At 57.2% G+C, this 19,276-nt stretch overlaps 1 protein-coding gene across 7 annotated transcripts in view; it reads right to left on the bottom strand.

The window, feature by feature from the left end:
* Positions 1 to 19,276, bottom strand: part of DYSF (dysferlin) — a 208,304-nt gene that overhangs the window by 92,322 nt on the left and 96,706 nt on the right. For all 7 annotated transcript variants that reach the window (XR_013961376.1, XM_080683296.1, XM_080683294.1 and 4 more), the window contains 12 exons: positions 18,764 to 18,879; positions 18,159 to 18,272; positions 16,745 to 16,922; positions 16,076 to 16,200; positions 13,877 to 13,983; positions 8,762 to 8,954; positions 6,557 to 6,712; positions 3,011 to 3,142; positions 2,759 to 2,925; positions 1,808 to 1,922; positions 1,443 to 1,548; positions 1,059 to 1,201 (listed from right to left, as the gene is read on the bottom strand). Coding sequence is in view for 6 of the 7 variants with exons in the window: in XM_080683296.1 (XP_080539422.1) it covers positions 1,059 to 1,201; positions 1,443 to 1,548; positions 1,808 to 1,922; positions 2,759 to 2,925; positions 3,011 to 3,142; positions 6,557 to 6,712; positions 8,762 to 8,954; positions 13,877 to 13,983; positions 16,076 to 16,200; positions 16,745 to 16,922; positions 18,159 to 18,272; positions 18,764 to 18,879 (1,652 nt within the window). In the remaining variant the exon portion in view is untranslated. The remainder of the gene's footprint in view (positions 1 to 1,058; positions 1,202 to 1,442; positions 1,549 to 1,807; positions 1,923 to 2,758; positions 2,926 to 3,010; positions 3,143 to 6,556; positions 6,713 to 8,761; positions 8,955 to 13,876; positions 13,984 to 16,075; positions 16,201 to 16,744; positions 16,923 to 18,158; positions 18,273 to 18,763; positions 18,880 to 19,276) is intronic.

Below are 19,276 nucleotides of genomic sequence, written 5' to 3' on the forward strand. Positions count from 1 at the left end.
GGGAAGATAGACTGAAGTGGTGATGACTGAGCTTCAGGTTTGTTTGTTTGTTTGGATTTTGGGTGGATTTCGTGAATCCAAGGTTGTCTTGTCATTTCCTTTTTCTTCTTCACATCCCAGCTTATAAAATGGAAGGGGGTCCGCGGTGCAGAGGCAAAATGGAGATCTCAGTTCCCAGCCCCAGCTCTTCTTCCCCTGATGCTGGGCCTAACTCAGCCATGGAGGGACCCCCCTCCCCACTCTCCCCTTTACCGAGCATGGAGGTGGGCCTGGAAACCCCTTCCTCTCCGGCTCCCAATAAAGGGTGGCCTGTGACTGCCCTAGATCTGGGCCATGAGCTCGGTGACCAGGACCAGTCCTAGGGGCCAGCATCGCCCCTGTCTAGGAGGGACACTGGTGGTGAGGGAGGGAGGCACACTGCCTGGCGGGCCTTCCCTTCTGTCCCCGAGTCCCTTCACAGAGAGTGAAGTCTGTCTCCTTCATGGCACCACGAACAGTTTGTTGCCCAAGAGCCTTGCCTTTCCCTGGACCCAATGACATCAGTCTCTAGATTCCCTGTGCTCAAGGGGAGGAAGGGACATGGGTCCTGCCAAAAGCTACTCCCGCATGGGGAGACCTGGTTCTTGGGGTACAATTCCATATGTGCTTGGGAGGGAAGGACACAGACCAGAGGCCGGGGGAGGTGGTCTCTGAGGCTGTGCAGACATGGGCATCTGTGGGACTCTGGAGCAGGTGTGTGCATATTCAGTGTGAGTGCTGAGTGTGACACTGTGTGTGGTAGGTGTGGGATGTGCATGTGCTGACTGTGATCTGTGTGTGTGGGGGGGTGATATTGCATGTGTTAGGTGTAAAATGTGATCTGTGTGTGTGCTACTTGTGTTCTGTGTGTATCTGGGTTTGTGCTGGGTGTGATGTGTGCATGTGCTGAATGTGATCTGTGAGCATCTCGAGTGAGCTCGTGTGCCTTATACATGTCCTTTGCACATCTGTGTGTGTTTGTTCCCAGCTTGCCTTCCCACACCAAGACCTCACTCCCACCCACCATCCACTGGGCTCACCTTCTTCAGCGCCTCCATCTGGCTGAGGTCCCTCCTGCGCAGGCGGACCCAGCGCCGCCGACGATGTGTGTAGTACATCTTCTCAGCAGGGACCCAGTGCCTTGGCTTCCGGTCCGGGGGGATGGTGATACTGTACTCCCAGCCTGGGGGAGGGACACCCATCACTCATGGCCCAGCCACTCTCCATCTCTCCAGAGCTATCTCTTCATTTGGGGCATGCTCACAGACTCACTAGCGGCCACTGACTCCTAGCCTGTAGCTTGCAGTGAGGGCTAACCCAGGAAGTCCCCAGGCCAAGGTGCCCTGCACTCAGCTGTCCCCATCAGCACACCTTGTGAGCTCGCCAGAGTGGGCGGGGCTCACCGGGTTCCATGTGCCACCCACCTTGCTCGTCAACGGCCCGATTGAGGTCTGTGGACCACTCTTCATCTTCCCACTTCCAGCCTAATGGGCACTCGATGTCCTCCTTGGGAAGCACCTTCTCCCCGTTCTGGGCAACAAGGGACAGGCAAGCATGAGGAGAGACGGGCATGATCAGGGAGGCTGGAAAGATGCCCCAGGTGTGACTCAGGTCAAGTCCTACCCGAGCCAGACCTCACACTGTCCCTTTGGTAACCAAAGCACAGAGGCTGGGGACGTGGGATCAAGAGAGAAAAGGTCCCACCCTTCTCTGAATCACAGGTCCCTCTCAGGCCCCCATTTATAGGATCCAAGAAAGTGGAACCCACCCGCCTGGAGCACCCCCTTACCACGTCCGTGTAGTTGTCACTCATGTAGATCCACTGGCCTCCAGGGAGCCGGGTCTGGTTCTCAAACACCTCCTCCACGAAGCTCAGGTGGCCCGCATCAGTGTCATAGAGCAGGCTGTGGGCGGGGGACAGTCAGCGCCTCTGCTGAAGAGATCCCTGCCCCCATCCACCCACAGCCTCCAGCAGAGCAGCCCAGGCCTGGGCCAACCTTCCTGCAATCGCTTCACCCCAACCCACAATAAGACAGGCAGAGGGGAGACCGTGAGGAGGGGTCAGAATCATGGGGGGAGAGAGAAAGGAGACCAGGGAGACCAGAGACACTCAAGGGCAGAAGAAGACATCGCCCCAAGAAAAAGAAAGAAAAGGAAAGACCAACTGAAGACACCTACGCCTGGGGGTAGTTGAAACTCAATAGATAACTATAGAGATGGGAAATGTTATCAAGTTGTATGCTTAATATTTGAGTATGTAACTGTAATACAAATTATAGTTCAATGTTTTTAAAGTTTAAAAGAAACAGATGCTGAATGTCAACCAAGCTGGAAAAGAGAGGAGAAAGAGACAGAGGTATCAGTGAGGTGGAGAAGGATGATGCTGTTCTGAGAAACACTGAGGAAGAAAGGGCCTCGGACATGAGGAGCATTTACACACCGAGGAGGAAGCGGCTTTCTGTGGTGTCTTGGAGGAAAAGCTGCAACCAACAGTAGCAAAGTCAGATGCAAAGTCTGATGGAGGCCAACTTTGATTTAATAATAAAGAGCCTTCTGATTGTCAGAGCCCTTCCAGAGAGGAACGCTGCCTAGTGAGCCCCAGTTCTGGGGAGCTCAGATGGAGGTCCCTACGACCAGGGCAGAGGTGGGGGGAGTAGGCAGAGGAATGAAAAAGGCCGAGGCCTTTCAGAAAAAGGGCTAAGGCAGAGGGGTCCCCAAGCCCACCCTACCCACAACTCACGTCTTCTCTGGACACACGAACCAATCTCCAGCCCAGGCCCAGCCGGCCGAGGGGCGGAAGCTGTCCTTGGGTAGCTTGATCTTGCCCGTGACATCAGAAAACTTGGGGTAGGTAAGGCCCGTTGTGCCCCAGTTCCCAACCAAGGCCAGCTTGGTCTGGTTCTCATACTGGAGAGCAAGCAATAGAGAAGTGAGTGGGGTCTGGTGGCAGCTTAGGGGGTGAGGGAGCATGGGGAGGGTTGCAGGCACTCACAGTTTCAGCAAAGACGGAGAGCTTGCCCTCGGCAAACTGGTTGAACTCCTTCTCGTCCACAGAGAGCCCAAACCAGAGCTTCACCCGTATCTGCACTGGCATCCGGACTCTGGGCACATCCTCCATTGGATACTGGGTACCAGAGAAGAACAGAAGCCCAACTAGTGGGGGCTTATGGGAGTGGGCATACCAGCCTGACACCCCATTAGGTGTGTGCCCTGTTGAAGGACTTATCAGAATTTCATAGAAGAGATGTGTGTGATTATCAAATGCCTTCTCCTCACCTGCCAAGATTCCTTCCCATCAAAGGAGAAGACTGCATCCCCCCACCTACGTGCTCTCTACAGAGACCAGCATCCCCCATTCTCTCTTCTCCCGCCGCATCCGCATTTCTGTTCTCTTCTAGGAAGCACTGTCCAATGGAATGTTCTGCTACAATGTTAATGATTTCTATCTACGTGGCCCAATATGGTAGACACTAGCCCATGTGGCACCTGACCACTTAAACTGTAGCTAGTGTGACTGAAGAACTAAATTTTTAGTTTTATTTCATTTATTTAATCCTCACCCAAGGATATGTTTTTATTGCTTTGAGAGAGAGAGAGGAAGGGGAAGAGAACGAGAGACAGAGAGAGGAGCTTCGATGTGAAAGAATCAGGGATCAAACCCACAACCCAGGTATGTGCCCTGACTGGGAATTGAACCCGCCACCTTTCTGTGTCTGGGGCAATGCTCCAACCAACGGAGCCAGCCAGCCAGGGCTTGTTTCATTTTAATTAATTTAGATTTAAACAGCACATATGGCCACCATATTGGAGAATGCAGTTCTAGGACGTCTCTGAAGGAGATACGATGATCCAGGTCTGGAAGGTGAAAAGGTTAAAGCTTCTCCCTTCGTTTTCAGTTGGGTTTGTTTGTTTGTTTGTTTTTCGGGGGTTTCTTGGCTGGATGTTAGTGTATCATCTGATACCTCCACCCTTTCAAGTGCTCATCAGCCTTGTTAACCACTATTCATTGGTCTTTTTAGCCTGAAACTTTCAGAAGCTCTGCCAAAATGGAATAACCACAGTGTCCCAACATAGGAGATGCATTCTCCCCAACTACTTCACCGTTGGATTGAAATCAGGGTCAGATATGGCCTGAGGAGCAGAAGTGCCTCACCCTTAGAGAAACACATCACATTGTCCCTTAGAGGAAGTAACGTTTAGTGCCTGGGCTTCATGTACCTGAGCTTGGAGCAGTAACTCCTCTGACAGGGAGCAGACTGAGACAAGAAAGTCATTTTCGTGGGTTGAGAAGAGGAAAGAGAAGCCGGGGTAAGAGGTGTCCCTGATGGAGGAGGCCTGGATGCTGGAGACAGAGCCCATCCAGGTAAGAGGCTGGGGAAGGGCTGCCAGGCCAAGGCAATGACGCTCTCACCCTTCCCCCAGCCTCTCTGCTTTTGGTTCATCCTCAATGAAGCCTGGAGGAGCCCATGACCCCACGTGTCAGCCCCTTGGAAACCGCCCCATGACTGTTCTCTTCAGCTGTCCTCTCCCTGGGGTAGTTAGCAGCCTTTTCCCCTCCAAACCACCAGCCCCAGGGAGATGGCAGGAATGCCTGACCCCCCTTCCCCCTCCACCCCCAGTCTCTCCCCTGCCCTCCCCCAGACGGGGCCAGCCTGCCGGACCCAAAATAGCAACAGCAAATAAAGAAATGTCTAGTTTGGGGCTCCTCTCCCTCTCTGCTGGTGCTCATTTTTTCCAACTTTGGTTTAAGTTAAGAAACACCAATGTTTTCTTGGTCTCTGCTTGCTGCCAACATTTTTGTAGAGCTTGCTCAGGAGCTACTGGCAGGGCTCATAAACTCAGTGGGGAAGACTTCGAGAAACAATTCTATATCTTTTTTTTCCTCTGCTTGGAATCAGGGAAATTTTTCAGTTTGCATTTCCCCAAGGCTGCAGGGCCGAGAGGTCAAAGCCTGGAGCATGTCCCCCAGGCGCCCTTCCGCAACCCCACCTCCACTCCAGCCAGACAGCCTTCCCTGGGTAGCCCCACTCAGATGTGGCAGCTCCCTGACTTCCTGTCCCTTCTGTCCTACCAGGCGAGGAGCTGGCTCAGGTTAGGGAAAAGATCGCAAGGGGAACGTGCCCTGGGTGGCCTGTGAGCAGGTGGGAGGGGAAGCCCACTGCCTAACACACCTCCCACCCTCTTTCTAGGCAAAACTGCCTCTCACCTGAGGTATCAATTCCCCACGTGCAGACATCTGCTCATCCCTGACTGTGGGTTGACCTCCAGTCATGGTGCTCATGGAGCCTCCTCTCCCCAGGGAGCCAGGGAGCTCCCAAGGAAAAGGGGAAAGGAGGGGAGAGAAACTAACATTCATTGGCCACCGAGTTCCAGCAAGACCCGTGACCTGTGTTACCTAATTCAATTCTCAAAACCTATGAAGCAGGCAGCCTGACCTTCGTTTACAGGTGAGAAGACAGCCAGCAGTTCAGAGAGTTCAGGAAATCTGCCTAAGGCCACACAGGATTCCAGCCAGTCCCGCCACCTGTCCACTCACACTGGGCCTTTGAAACCTGTCCTCTCCACCCACCCCAGGCCAGGACAAGAATGATTGGCCAATATATGAATGAGTTGACCAACAGCCACTCAGAGGTGTGAGGCTAAGGTTAGCCAACAGTGACTTGGAAGAGGTGAGGTGTGGGGTGGGTCCTGGTGTGCTGGGAGGAGACACGGGGCAGGGGAAGGTGAAAGCCAGGCAGTGCATAATGCCAACAGGACCATCTGGAACCAATAGTAAGTGGTAAGGGGTTCGCCTGCTTCCCAAGGCCACCCTTCCTCTAGCAGGGCAGCCTCAATGACAGCCATCCCAACAGGGACCCTCCCCTTGCGCCAGGGCAGCCATGGCACAGGGAGGAATTTCCCCAAATTATGTCCTGACCACCAGGCCACAGTACCCAGACCAAAGCAACCTTGGCACTATGTCCCCACATTAACCCAGAGAGAGGATGGAGGGTCCCTAGGAACCCACTCACTTCCCTGTCACCCAAGGCTAGTCAGGTCAGTCCCCTGAGAGAAGCAAGGATGGGTGTTAGAGGAGGAGAGACAGAAAGGGAGTGGGGGTGGGGTGAGACTGGGGGTCAGGATACTTGCTCCCAGCTCTCTGGTGGGGCAGAGCCATGGGCACCCCTGGTGCCCAGACACCAGCCTTCCCACAGGGCGGAACTTGAACCTCCCTGTGCCATGGCTGCCCTGAGGCGCCAGCTGGAGTGGAAGACACTCAGGCAGGGATGGAGGCGGGTCTGTGTCAGGGCTCTTCGAGGCTAGAGGGCAAGCACAGCCTCAGGGGCCGGCTCCGTTCTCCCTGCTCACTCTCTGGATCAGGTGCCTGGGGTCTAGGGAACCCTGTGAGAGGGAGGAGAGGGGAGGGAGTTTCACCTAAAGTCCTCTGCCCTTTCCAAGAGCGGCGTCCTAGAACTCGGAGGCAGAGAGAGAACCGAAGGGGAAAGGGAAGAGGACAGGGACAGGCCTTGGGCTGAGAAAATGAGGAGAAAGAACCCACTTTCAGAAAGATAGTCTGCAGCTTCCCGCAATTCTTGCCACAGTAGTTGGCGCCCCGCCGGGAAAAGAGGACCTCGTGGACCGGCACCCGCTGGTACGCCACGCGCTTGTCTCCCTGCAGCATCCAGATCACGATGTCGGGCAGGCTGTTCTGGGGCTGAGAGAAGGTGGCCGTCGGGGTGGGGACAGTGACATGCCTGGGCCCACACCCCACAGCCCACCATGAGCTGACCACCCTGGCTCAGGGGCCGCACAGGTCTCTCCCCCGGCCTCCACCCCTCAGATGCCCACCCCCGTGGCCTCCCAGGTTCAGCTGGGCACCTCTGATTTCAGCAGCCAAGAGTCCCCAGGACAGGGGACTGCCCCGGGCTCACACGAGGAGCCTGCCAAAAATCACGGAGCTGAGTTCACATTTTCTGGGAAAAGACACTCCTGCCTGGAGCCCAGAGCTTACGTTCTTCGATTCCCCACGCCCACCCCACCTCCACACACTGGTAGATGGATGCTCCCAGCATAGACATACATGGAGGATTTCATCTGACCCGGAAGATAACATTACACCTAAGATGACCGCCTCTTTCCTCACCCCCTTCCTCACCGTCCCCTTCCTCATGCCCAGGAGCAGCAGCAAATCCAGAGCAGAGGCCCTGGGAGCTGGCTCTCACTGGGCCTGGGGGAAGTGGGCTCTGAAAATGGTGACTAGCTCAGAACAAAACTGCCAGGCCCCTGGCCCCTCAGAGCCTCTGGCTGTGAGGGGGAGGTGGCTGGTGGGGTACGGTCCAGCTATACCAAGGTTGGTGAGCCAAGTGCACTGGGAGGAGGCTGGGTTTGCCTCTGACCAGGCCTCAGACTCCTGTGGCACTTGCTCAGCATTTCACAGGCCTTGTTCACGTCCTCCCTGCGGCAGCCCAGGAGGCAGAGAAAGGCAGCCATGTGCCAGGTGAGGAAATTCAGTCTCCACGAGGCTAGGAGCTGGGTTTTTCTGACTCCAAAAACGTGTTGTTAACCATAATACCAGGGGTTCTCAAAGTGTGGTCCCCAGAGCAGAAAGCAAATTCCCAGGCTCCATCCAGATATGTGAGGTGGGAGGGTGGGGACTGTGACCTGTTTTAATGAGCCCTTCTGGGGATTCTGATGCACACTCAAATCTGAGAAAGATTCTCTCTGGGCTCCCATACAGTCAACAGCACCTGTTTGACCTGAACCTCTCCAAACCCTGTTGCAACCTGTGCTGAGTTCTGGGGTCGGTCTGGGCCATGATTCGGGGAGGCATGCCTTGACCAGCCTGAAAAGATAGTCCGTGGCCACTGGGAGGCGTCGGCCTGTGGCTGAGCAACACGCGTTCCTCATGTAGTCGGCCAATGCCTGAGACCCTGCTCAGGAACTGACTCGGGGACCCACATTCCAGGTTGCCTTCCCCTCCTGAGTCTCCTTTCCACTTCCTGGGCCTCCCTCCCCTTCAACAACTCGCTCCTTCAGAAGCTCCTTGCAGGCCCTGCCCTTCTCTGCTCGCTCCTGGGAGATCCTTCCTACCATCACCATCGCCTCCCTGGGGGCCTCATATGGCTCTGGTCAGAGTGGGCAGCAGCTGGTCTGCCTCTGATACAAGTGGACCTTTGTCCTCATTCTAGACAAACCTGTGTCCTGTCTGGGCACCCGAGGAACCGGGTGGGTGCATCAGACCTGAAGAGGGTGGTGCGGGTGGGGAAAGGTGCCCCTGAAGACAAACTGAAGCCTCTTCTCTCTGATTAGATATGACAAGGCTCAGAGTTACTGCACATGCAGCCTCCTCGGGCCTGGGCTCAGAGGCACCCATGAGGGCAGGAAACTCAGGGCACTGGCAGGGAGAAGGAGTTGGGTCCTGGGAAAGCAGGCCCAGCACTGGACCTAGAGCCAGGCGCCCTGGGTTCTGGTCCCAGCTCTGTCTCTGAAACACTTTGTCAGTATTTCTTGTGCACATGTGGGGACGTTTATGGAGCACCTACGACACACCAGGCTCTGTGCTGGGCCCCACAATATCCAGTGTCCCTCTGCTTGCTCTCTCCTCCTTCCACAAATGGGGGCATTGAGGCTCAGAGAGGTTAAGTCACTGGCTCAAGGTCACTCAACAATGGAGCCAAGGTTGGATCGTGGTCCAGACGGTCCCATGTCCCTCCCCATTCTGATGTTCCAGACAGGAAGGAAGGTGCCTTGCCGGGTTAGCTACCTCCTCCGCCAGGGTCCGGAGACGCAGGAGCCAGTCCTCAGCCTGCTCTAAGGTAGCGGGGAGCTCATAGTGGCCAAGCTTCAGGTCCAAGGCCGCCTCGGTGATCTGACTCAGGTGACGGGTGCGCAGCTTGTACAGGTACTGGTCCAGGTAGGTGGCAGAGGGCCTCTCTTGGACATTGCTCAGGGGCTGGCTGTGAGGGACAGATGGAATGTACCTGATGAGCAGGAGCCCAGTGCATACCCAGGTCCAGGCACATACATGCATGAACACACATGGTTATGAGCACGGGCCCCCACAACAATCCTCACACCCTCAGCCCACCTGCTGGGCACTTTCTCCAGCCTGACCCACCTGCACAGTCATCTCTGTGCAACCTGCTCTGTCCTCACCTCCTCCAGGAAGCCTTCCCCAACCACACTGGCCCACGTGCCACTGTTCTGAAGTCCCAGGGGGGCCTGGAGTGGGGGTCCCTCCCTGGCCCCTGCATCCTCCTAGAGCAGAAGCCTGAGTGCTAAGTTGCCCTTGGCTGAAACGAATCCATTCTGTTGTACGCACACTTTCTTCAAGAAGGAAATTTATGGATCCCTGACAAGCCACTGCAGACACTGTGGAGAGGCCGGCAGCCAGCAATACAGATGTGTCGACTTGGGGCAGCCCCACAACACCCCTCCCAGAACCCTCTGTTTAGGAAGCCTTTGGAGAGGGGGGCAGGGGGCAAACAGTCCCAGAAACACAGCCCTAGGTCCCAAGTGGGGGCTTGGATTTAAACTCCATCCTGTTTGGAGGCAAAGAACTCTGACCCCCCCACCCATCCCACTGGGCTCCAGATAGTCCTTCCTATGGCTCCTCCTCACCATACCAACCCTCCAAGGTCAGTCAGTACACGCACAGGGTCCTGCAGGATGCGGTGGGGAGTGGAGAGCTAGCTCCCTGCCCTCCCTCACCAGCGGGACCCCTCTAGATTATCCCCGCTTGAGCACATGGGGGGGCTGCCCCACCTCCGCTGAGCCCTTGACTCCCAAACAGGACATCAGTCAAACCCACTCAGCCAGTTCTGCTCCCACCGATTGCAGCCCGCCCACCCCCACCCCCCCCACCTCATACTCCCCTCCCAGCAGCGTCTCGACTCCGGCTCCCGGCTCCCGGCTGATTTATTTTTCTGCCAATTTCCCCGAGCTATGCAGAACCAATTACCGCCGGAGCGCAGCGGCACCGCTGCCGCCAGATACACCGCTCTGGCAGGCCCTCGGCGCACTACATTTTTCCTGTTATTTTTTTTAATTGAATTTTTAGGGTGGGGGGAGCAGTACGCAAACTCCATCTCAGGAAACTTAAGCCCCGGGACCTGTCTCAGGTCACGTACTGCACACCCTGTAGTAATATAATATTTACTGCCCCGAGGGTGCCTCGGATGGGGCTGCCCCAGGCCAGGAGAGGGACGGCCGCCATCCCTCCAGCCCCAGCCCACTGGAACGTGGCGGAGGGGCATGCTCGGTGGGTAAAGGGGGGCCTGGGCCAGAGTCCTGCCTGGGAAGGAGGCCTGAGAGGGCCTGAAGGTGGGGGCAGGCGGGTCTGGAGTGGGATATGGATTGCTGAGCCAACCAGAGTGATTTATGCTCCCAGCCTGCGCAGGGAGCTGGGAGGGACTGCCATACAGACCACCAAAGGGAGATTTTCACAGAGGCCACCAGCCCAGCCAAGACTCCCCAAGAAACAGCTGGGACCCGGGACTGCCACTAACATGAGCCGCCTCAGACCTTTCCTGCCCAGAAAAGCCCAATGCAGAGAGTATGGAAAGCAGGGGAGACCTGGGAGAAGAGTCTGGATGATACTGTACCCCCAACCGGGGCAGCTTGCTGTGGCCAACCCTGCTGACTTGAAAATGGTAGGCAGCACGGCGCAGGCTGACAACAGCTGAACTGCTCCCATGTCGCTGCCTGCCCCTGCCCCTGCCTCTACCCCTACCCCTGCCCCTTCCCCTGCCCTGAGTGGTGCCGCCAGGGAGGCGGCAGGGTCCAGCCTGAAAGATGAACTGGCCACAGGGTCATTCATTTCACTCCTCAGGAGCAGCAGCTCTGCTGGTCCTGGCTGAGTCCAGCCCTGCCTTCAGGGAGCCTCCACTGAGCAGCCTCGGAATCAGGAGTACTTCCTGGAGGAAGTGGCCCCTAGCTGCACCTGTCGGCCAAAAAGAGCAGGAAGGGTGTTCTCCAAGAAGGAGCAGTATATGCACAAGACGAAACCTCAGAGGCAGGAGGGAGCACATGCAGGGGCTCTGAAGAGGTCAGATGGTAGGGTCACTGGGGCCCACAAGGCAGGGAGTGGGGACAGAGAGACTGTCCACCAGGTAAGAGCTGGGGCTTTTCCTAACGAGGAGACACCACGGGGCTGGAGTGGCGTAGCAGGGCACCGTTTTAGGAAGATCAGAGAATGCATTGAATGTGCTGCAGGACATCCAGTGGAGAGGTGTGGTGGGCAGTCGGGTTAGCCATGCGATAGGGGGATAGGCCAGAAGAACAGGGTGAGCGCCACTGGCCAGGGGGGGAGAGGGGCTCCCAGGGAGAAGAGGCTGGAAAAGGTCCTATGGAACAAAGGACATTCATGGTGGAGGCATGGGCAGGGGCTGAGGAGGGGTGAGCAGCCAGGGTCAGCCATGGCGAGCTGGCTCGGGACCCGGACCCGGCTGCCCTGCAGTGATGATGCTCAGCACAGAGCCAGAAGTGGAAGAAGCCCCCTTGCTGTGGCCCCGGGGCTGGTGGTGGCATTGGGTAGTGCCTGAGGGAGTCAGTCTGATGACTGGCACGCCTCCCCGGAGAGCCGTTCCTGGGTTCCTCAGAGGGTGAGGACCTCCTCCAAAGCTCCTGAGGGCCCAGGCCCCCTTCTGTCCTGAGGACAGTGGCTCGAGGGGTCCAGGCTTTAGCACAAGCGTTTTTAGCCAAATCCTCCGAGAACTTGCGAGGGCAGCAAGGGCAGCCCAGCACAGGGTCCACTCGTCTCAGATGTTTCAGGCACCTCAGACCTGCCAAGGTCCACACAACGCGTGAGTCATGCGTGAAGCCCTGGCCCACCTCCGCACCCCAGCCGGCAGGCCAGGCCAGTGGGGCAGAGAGAGCCCGCTGAGGCCCTCCCCATGGTGGCCGTGTCCCTGTGTGCCCCTCCAGCCTCCCTCTGCCCTCAGAGCACAGACGGGCATCCCACAGGCACCTCCCATTCCACATAGCTAGCCCTGAATTCGTCTTCCCCAAAAGCTGCTTCTCCTGCTGACCTCTCTGGATGGGCCCTGCCATCCACCCAGCTGCCCTGGCCAGAGCCAGGGGATCATTCTCCACCTTCCTTGGGTCCCCAAAGCCAATCCCCCATCACGTCCTGTCCTTAAGGAGCAGTACAGCACCAAGGGGCTCAGCCACCTACTAGGGGTGTCAATCTGGCCAAGTTAATTAACCTCTCCAGGACTCAGTTTCCTCATCTGTAGAATGGAGTCATTCTACTTCCTGCCCCACAAGGTTGTTACGATTAGTTCATATGTGCAGAATTCTTAGGACAGCACCTGGCACAGAACATACTCTTTCTGAGGTTGCTGTCATCTTGATGCCTCCTGCATAGTCCATGCTGCCCTCTGCTTCCTTCTGCCCCCTCCCCTCCCAGAGTCCCTCCTTAGGTGATGCCTGGTCCAGTCTCCCATCCGCACCACCAGCCCATCCCTTGAACTGCAGCCATAATGAGCATTTGAACCATGGGGACTACTGTGCTCCCAGATAGTTCCCAGGGCTGAGTTCATCTTCGGGGGCCCCTGAAGCCTGTCTCGTTTGGACTTGAGCTGCCCGGTGACTGTCCCCTCCCAGAGGCTGCAGGCATTTCAGGCTTCTCTGCCTTTGCCTGGGAGACCCTCTCTCCAGGGCTGACTCCTGGTCCTCCCCCTTCAGAGTTCACATCGGGCATCCCCTCCCGCAGGAAGCATCCAAATTAGACTTGAGTTACATGCACCTGCTCTGAGCTCCTATAGCACATGCCTCCAACCCAACACAGCTGACATCATGTGCTCACTCTTGCATGAGTCACGTGAGGGCTAACGCTGCCCCTTATCAACCTGCTCTGCGTACAAGCCTTCGGGAAGGCTGGGGAATGAATGAATGACCTGCCTGCAATCCCACCACTAGTGCGGGGGAGGGAGGCGATTCTTTGGGGAAATGTTTGTCCTAGTCCTTCACAGCTGAGGTACAAAGGACTAGGAGGACACTGCATCGGGCGGGATGGTGACCCACGTCTCAGCATGAAGGCATTGGTCACACCTTCCATAGGGGGTGGGCGGACAGGACTGAGAGAGACACACAGAACACATTTGCATATGTTCACACTTAACTCGTAGAAAGTAGAAAGGCCACTTTTTACTGTTAGGTCCATGTAACAGCTGAGAAAACTAAGGTCCGAGAAGTGAAGCTGCAGGGCTGGTGAAAGCGACAAGAATCTACATCTCCTGACATTGCTGCTTCTTAATAATAGTCATAGTTACCATGTGTCAAACATGGGGCCGGGCACCTTGTTTGTGCGCTATCTTAAATTAGTTATTCTCTGTGACGGGTTAAAGAGGAGGAAACCAAGGCCAGAGCAGGTGGGAGGTGAGCCCCAAGTCATGGCCGCACAGGGAGGAGATGCTGAGATGCACTGTCTCCCAGGCCTCAGAGCCCCTGTTCTCCAGCACCCAAGGCCCCCTTTTCCTGACAATCAGCCATGTCAGTAGAAGGCCAAACAGAAACCCTGGTCCCCGACATGGCCTTGGGGGAAGGAGGGACGCCGCCTCACTCCCCCCAGCCAGCTCCTCCTGCAGATTCCATCAGGGAAATAAGAGGTCGGGGATCAGAGACACAATGCTCCCCATTCAGGTGAGCGGCCGCCCAGGGCCCACAGCTGCCGCTGCTGCAAGGAGATTTATGACCTGCTCTAAATGTCACCTTTTCAACTCCCCGCACTGGCTCCGCCACCTCTGGACTCAGCATTGCTGGACTGCTGGCCAAGCAGGGCTGGGAGACGTGCCGCCGCTCACCGCCACCCACGAACACTCCCGGGAACGGGCCTGGCTGAGTCAGGAGGGTGGGCGTGGGTGCCGGGCACCCCTACCTGCAGTCTGCGATGAGCTCATCCATCAGCTGAGCCACCAGGGCGTCCACGTCCTCGGAGGAGCACTGCGCCTTCAGGGCCAGGTGGACTTGCTCCAGGCCGGCTTCCTGAGGAAAGGCGGGCAAGAGTCAGGATGGTCACTGCAGGGCGAAGGTGCACCGTGGACCCCAGCCCCAAGCCCCATCACCACACCCAGTCCCTGAACCAAAGAGGAGAGCAGTTAGAGCAAAGACGAGACCGGACAAATCAGGGTCCGTCCTGGCTCAAATCATTCCAGGGCTCCCACACTCAACGGACCCAAATTCTGAACCTGGGACTCCAGCCTGGAGCGCATGTGGTCACAAGGAGGTTAGGCGCTGCATGCAGCTCCTCACAGGCCCCTTCAAGCCAGGTCTGCCGTCTCACGGGGGAGTGACTGCCGAGGCCCTCTGGTTCCCTGCCTAGGATGCACTCTCCTTACAAACCCACCACCCAGCCGGGCTCAGGGCACGGCCTCCCTGCTTCGGGAGCACTCGGAAACTTCCAGTCACAGCGTCCCCATCCTACAAACTCCCACGGCCGGGTTGTGCCAGGGGTTTATCTGGCGTCTTCCACGGAGCGCATCTCCAGCCTGTTCCTGAGCCTCAGCCCTGAGCTGGGAGGCAGAGATCCCACAGAACACCCACCAGGCAGCACTGTCCCTCAGCCCCCCACGCCCTCCCCACCCCTAGCCTTCCTGGCACATGCTCCTCCCTGGGACCACCAGGCAGGACGCGCCCTGGAGAGAACACAGTTCCCAGCCTCAGGGACTGTCCTAGGAAAGAATGGCTGACCCAAAGGACGAAGTGTGGACTTAAAAGGCATCGACTCCAAGTCCTCCTGCACCTCCTAGTTTGCCAGTCTCAGGGAAGGTGTGGGCCACCACGGCCCTCCACCTGGGCCTGTATCCTCTCACAGCCACTCATTCCCCTTCCTCTTCCACCTTCCCTCCTCGCTGCACTCACCTCTTCACCCACAGATGTGCCCAAGCCTTTCACACCCCTTCCCTCCAGCATTGCTCCTCGCTTGCTCCAGCGGTGTGGCCACACCTGCCTCCTCACATCCCACGGGCCACATGCCTTGTTGGTGAGCCTCCACTACAGGCACACACAGGAACGGCCTGGGGCCACCGCCAGAGCACCAGCTCCTGCCCTGGCCTCTACACTTCTGCCCACTGTGATTCCCCTCCACTCTCCAGCCAAGCACCAGGCTGGCCACACCCACCCTCCACAGGCCAAGCCCTGGTAGCATCCAAACCAGGATTTACCACCTGTCTCTCTCCTGACTTCCTAATTCCCAGTCCTCCCCCTTCCCTCATCCAATAGACCCCCAGGACCTCCTAGCCCTGTGGTCGGTAAATTGCGGCTCGCGAGCCACATGCGGCTCTTTGGCCCCTTGAGTGTGGCTCTTCCACAAAATACCACGGCCTGGGCGAGTCTATTTTGAAGAAGTGGCGTTAGAAGAAGTTTAAGTTTAAAAAATTTGGCTCTCAAAAGAAATTTCAATCGTACTGTTGATATTTGGCTCTGTTGACTAATGAGTTTGCCGACCACTGTCCTAGCCCAAGACCGAGGAATTTCCACCCAGGCCATCTCCTTCCCAGTGCTGGTCACTCTCCCCTGGACCACTGCCATGGTCCCTTCCCAGGCTCCTGCTCCCACCCCTCGCGGCTCTGAGACGCCTCCCTGATGCTCCCTGGCCCTCTCCCTCCCGCAGTTCCTGCTACTTGTGAAGTTTAGGACTTCTGTGTGGGTGAGCCTAGGCTCCCCTCACTAAACTGACTCCCTGAAGGCAGGTCAGCTTCTTGTTCATCTCTAACTTCTATCTGGAAGTTTCTAGCACAAGTCCTTTCTGTGGTAACGGTCAAAGGCATCTGTTAAAAAGAATGAATGAATGAATGAGTGAATGAATGAATGAATGAATGGGTGCCAGGCTGTCGCACTCCTCGCTCAGCCTCTCTTGGCTCTTTTTCGGTGCTGTCTTCTCCATCAGACTGAGGTCTCCCCTGGCATAGTTCTCACTCCCTGTCCACTCTTCCCCCACAGCCTGGGCCTGTGAGGACCAAGGGACCCAGGCACCATGAAGGTCTGGGGGCACAGCTGTATGTGAGTGTGTGCACCCGCAGGGGCCGGTCTGACGACGCCCACTGCAGGGGTGCAGGCATGGGCTGCTTCCACTCACCAGCCGGTCCGCAATCCTGAGCAGCTGGTTCTGAGCCTCGATCCTGTGGCTGATGTCCTCCCAGTAAGACGACAGCACCACCACGGGCTTCACGTTGCCCCAGGGGAGGTAGTAGTAGTGGCAGCCTGGCAGGACACAGAGGGCCCGGTGCTGAGCCAGGGGTGCAGGGCTGGGGGAAGGGGGCCAAGGGTGGGACGGATTCAGGCACCAGCTCCCCCTCCCCATAAGAACTCCGTGGGACACACACGCGTGTGACAGTGTTTCCCGGAGTCCAGACAAGGTGCCCATGCTCCCCCTCTGTGCTGAGGACAGCTACTCTCTCACTGGGCCTCCTTAACGCAGCAAAGCAGGGGGGCTGTCTGAAGGATGCTGGGAACCCGCATTCTCTACGTTCTCTACGCCAAGCCCCTCAGCCACCAGGTGATAAATGACCCCACAGGTCAGAATCAAGGCTCACAATAGCCAGTCTGGGCAGGCCAATCTGTGGGTCCTGGCAGCAGGGACCCCTGGAAGGTGATGGGAGAGGAGGCACAGGGGGAGCTAGCAGAGGGTCCCCCCCCAACAGGCCCTCAAGTGGACCTCTGGCAACTTCAAATGGGAGGCAGGAGGTAGGGCCCAGCCCCTCTCCAGGATCTGGGCTCCATCCAGGCACGTGGCCTCTGGCCTCACCGTCAAAGACCGCCCGGCTGTACTGGGTGGTGGAGGCCAGCGGCAGGCAGGTGTTATCGAACTTGTTGCCATAGTTCCCGATGCTGACCTCGAACTGAATGGCATCGTCGACATCCTGCAGCATGGATGCTGAGTAGAAGGCAGCGAAGAGGGAATATTTGCGCCTTCGGAGGTACTTCTGGAAGCAGAGAGGGCGGCCAGAGAGTCACAGGGAGGAGGAAGGGAGACACCGGGGTGGAGAGGGGTCACATGTCTGGCAGGCCCTGGCTGTGACTGGCGCCCAGTATAAATCCTGGCTGGACGGATGGGTGGCAAATGGTCCAGCTAAGCAACAGCGCCCAGATTCGGTTACTAACTGAGCAAACTCATTCCAGGCCTGTGTGCTTGGCCACGTTCCTCTAATAAGGTTATGCCTCCAAGGCCATGCTGCTCCTTAATCCAAACCAGCAGCCATGGCACCACCACCCCAAGGAGCCTGGTCTTCTGCATCTGCTGTTGAGTAGGGGCAAAGGCTCTCAACCACGTGCCCTGCCCAGGGCTCCCAGCCCACCACTCAGGGTCTCCCCGCACCAGCCAGCCCTGCAGTGTCCACAGGCTGCCATGGGCTTGGGACCAATGGATCCCCTTGTCCCCTCCGGGCATCAGGCACAGAGCTAAGGACATGGAAGTGCTCAATCACAAGAACCAAGGTGACTTTCCAACACCCTCCGTGGGAGGCAGAGAGAGGAGGGTCACACGAGTGGGGTTTGGATCATGTAAACAGTGATAACAGCTAACACTGGTTGAGTGCTTCCTGCAATGTGTGTGAATTTAATCCTCACAGCACACGGATGAAGTAAATGTAATGATTACCCCCACTTTACAGATAGGGGAACTAAGACAGCTGGTAGGTGGTCAAGCCAGGACTGAAACAAGCGCCTGCTGGCAACAGAGCCTGAAAGTGCAGACTCCATACAGCTGCCTCTTTGACACAAGGCCCAGCTCTCCCACTTGTTGTTCCGATTCATTTGAGCCTCGGTTTCCTCATCTGTGAAATGGAGACCCTAACAGTAGTCATCTCGTGGGTGCCGGGAGGACTCAGGGACATCGGAGTGTCACTAGCACAGTGTCTGACACATGATGAGTGCTTAACAAGTGTTAGCTATTCTTACATTACTGTTATTAAATAGCCTCTTGGTTTGTATTGAGCTCTAGACTTTTAAAATGCTTTCCTTCATCTCTTTTGAGTCTCTGAACATTCCTCGGGGAGGCAGGATAGTTATAGGGTTACTCCCCCTTCCCAGCTGAGGAGCTGAGGCCCAGAGAGGTGAAGGCATATGAGTGTGGGTGAAGCCGAGCCTTCCTCCACCAGGACACCTCCAGGCCAGCCCCCCTCGACCACCACCCTCATGCCTCAGAGAGCCGCGCCCCTCACCTCCACCCGGAGAATGTCGTCTGCGGGGAGATCCTCCACCTTCTGCTCGCAGTGCTCCACCAGCTTGGTCTCCAAGGACAGCAGCACCCGGCCTCGGTAGGCCACACCTTCCCCCTGAGAGCGGAGGTTGGTTCAGTAGGAGCAGGGGGCATGGAGAGGCGGAGAAGGAAAGGGGCCTGATCTGGCCCTGAGGCTGCTCATTTCCCAGGCACCAAGGAGGTCCCTGAGCCACCCCATCACCCTGCAAATAAGGAAGTGGCCCAGAGAGTCCAGGTCACAGGCCAAGCCTCCCAGATGGTCAGTACCAGACTCCAACCCAGCCAGAGGGGAGATGAAACCTGAGACAGATTGGGGGCAACGAGGAGGGGAGACATGGGCCCCTCGGGGGCCAGGAAAGTGGGGCGTCAGGCTGGCCCTGAAGGAGAGCAAAAGAGAGGGGAGTGGGAGGGAGGAGGGGGCCAGGATGGGGCCAGGCAGGAGGAGGGCTACTGGCCCTGGGCCTGCTCAAGCCCTGTCAGGCCCTTGCAGTCCAGGTGGCCCCCAGTACCGCCAGGCCAGGCAGAAGACCTGGGGATCTAGGGAGTGTGAGGGTCTGGCTGACTCACCTTGCCCATGTTGAGCTCTGCATAAGGGTCTGGGAAGCCAGTGAACTCCCTGGGACTGCCGTAGAGGTTGACGTAGCAGGGCCCAAAGGTGGGCAGGAACCCCAGATGGTCGTCCACTGGGAGGACAGGCAGGGTCAGAGGGCTGGCCACCTTCGGGCCTGAGCCCACCCCTGGGCCTCAGTTCCCTACCCAGGTGAGGCACAGCCTCATACATGCCTAAAGAGCAGTGACACTGATGCATCCCTCTAACCCTCATGCGTCTCCCATGCGTCCCTCTAATCCTCACCACAATGCTGACATGTGGACATTTTTATTACTTTTATGATCTCATTTTATAGATGAGGAAACTGAGGCTCAGGGATGCAAAGGAGCCCATGACTCCAATGTGGCATGACCCAAAAGGGTCTGAGCTCAAAGTCCATGCACCAAGCCAGCACGTAAATCTGGGGCCAGGGTGCTCCCCTGCCCCCCTCTCAGGCCACCCCCCCATCCTTCAGCACCTCCCCAACCGAT

This window comes from Plecotus auritus (genome assembly GCF_963455305.1).
Source record: "Plecotus auritus genome assembly, chromosome: 8".
NCBI lineage: Eukaryota > Metazoa > Chordata > Mammalia > Chiroptera > Vespertilionidae > Plecotus > Plecotus auritus.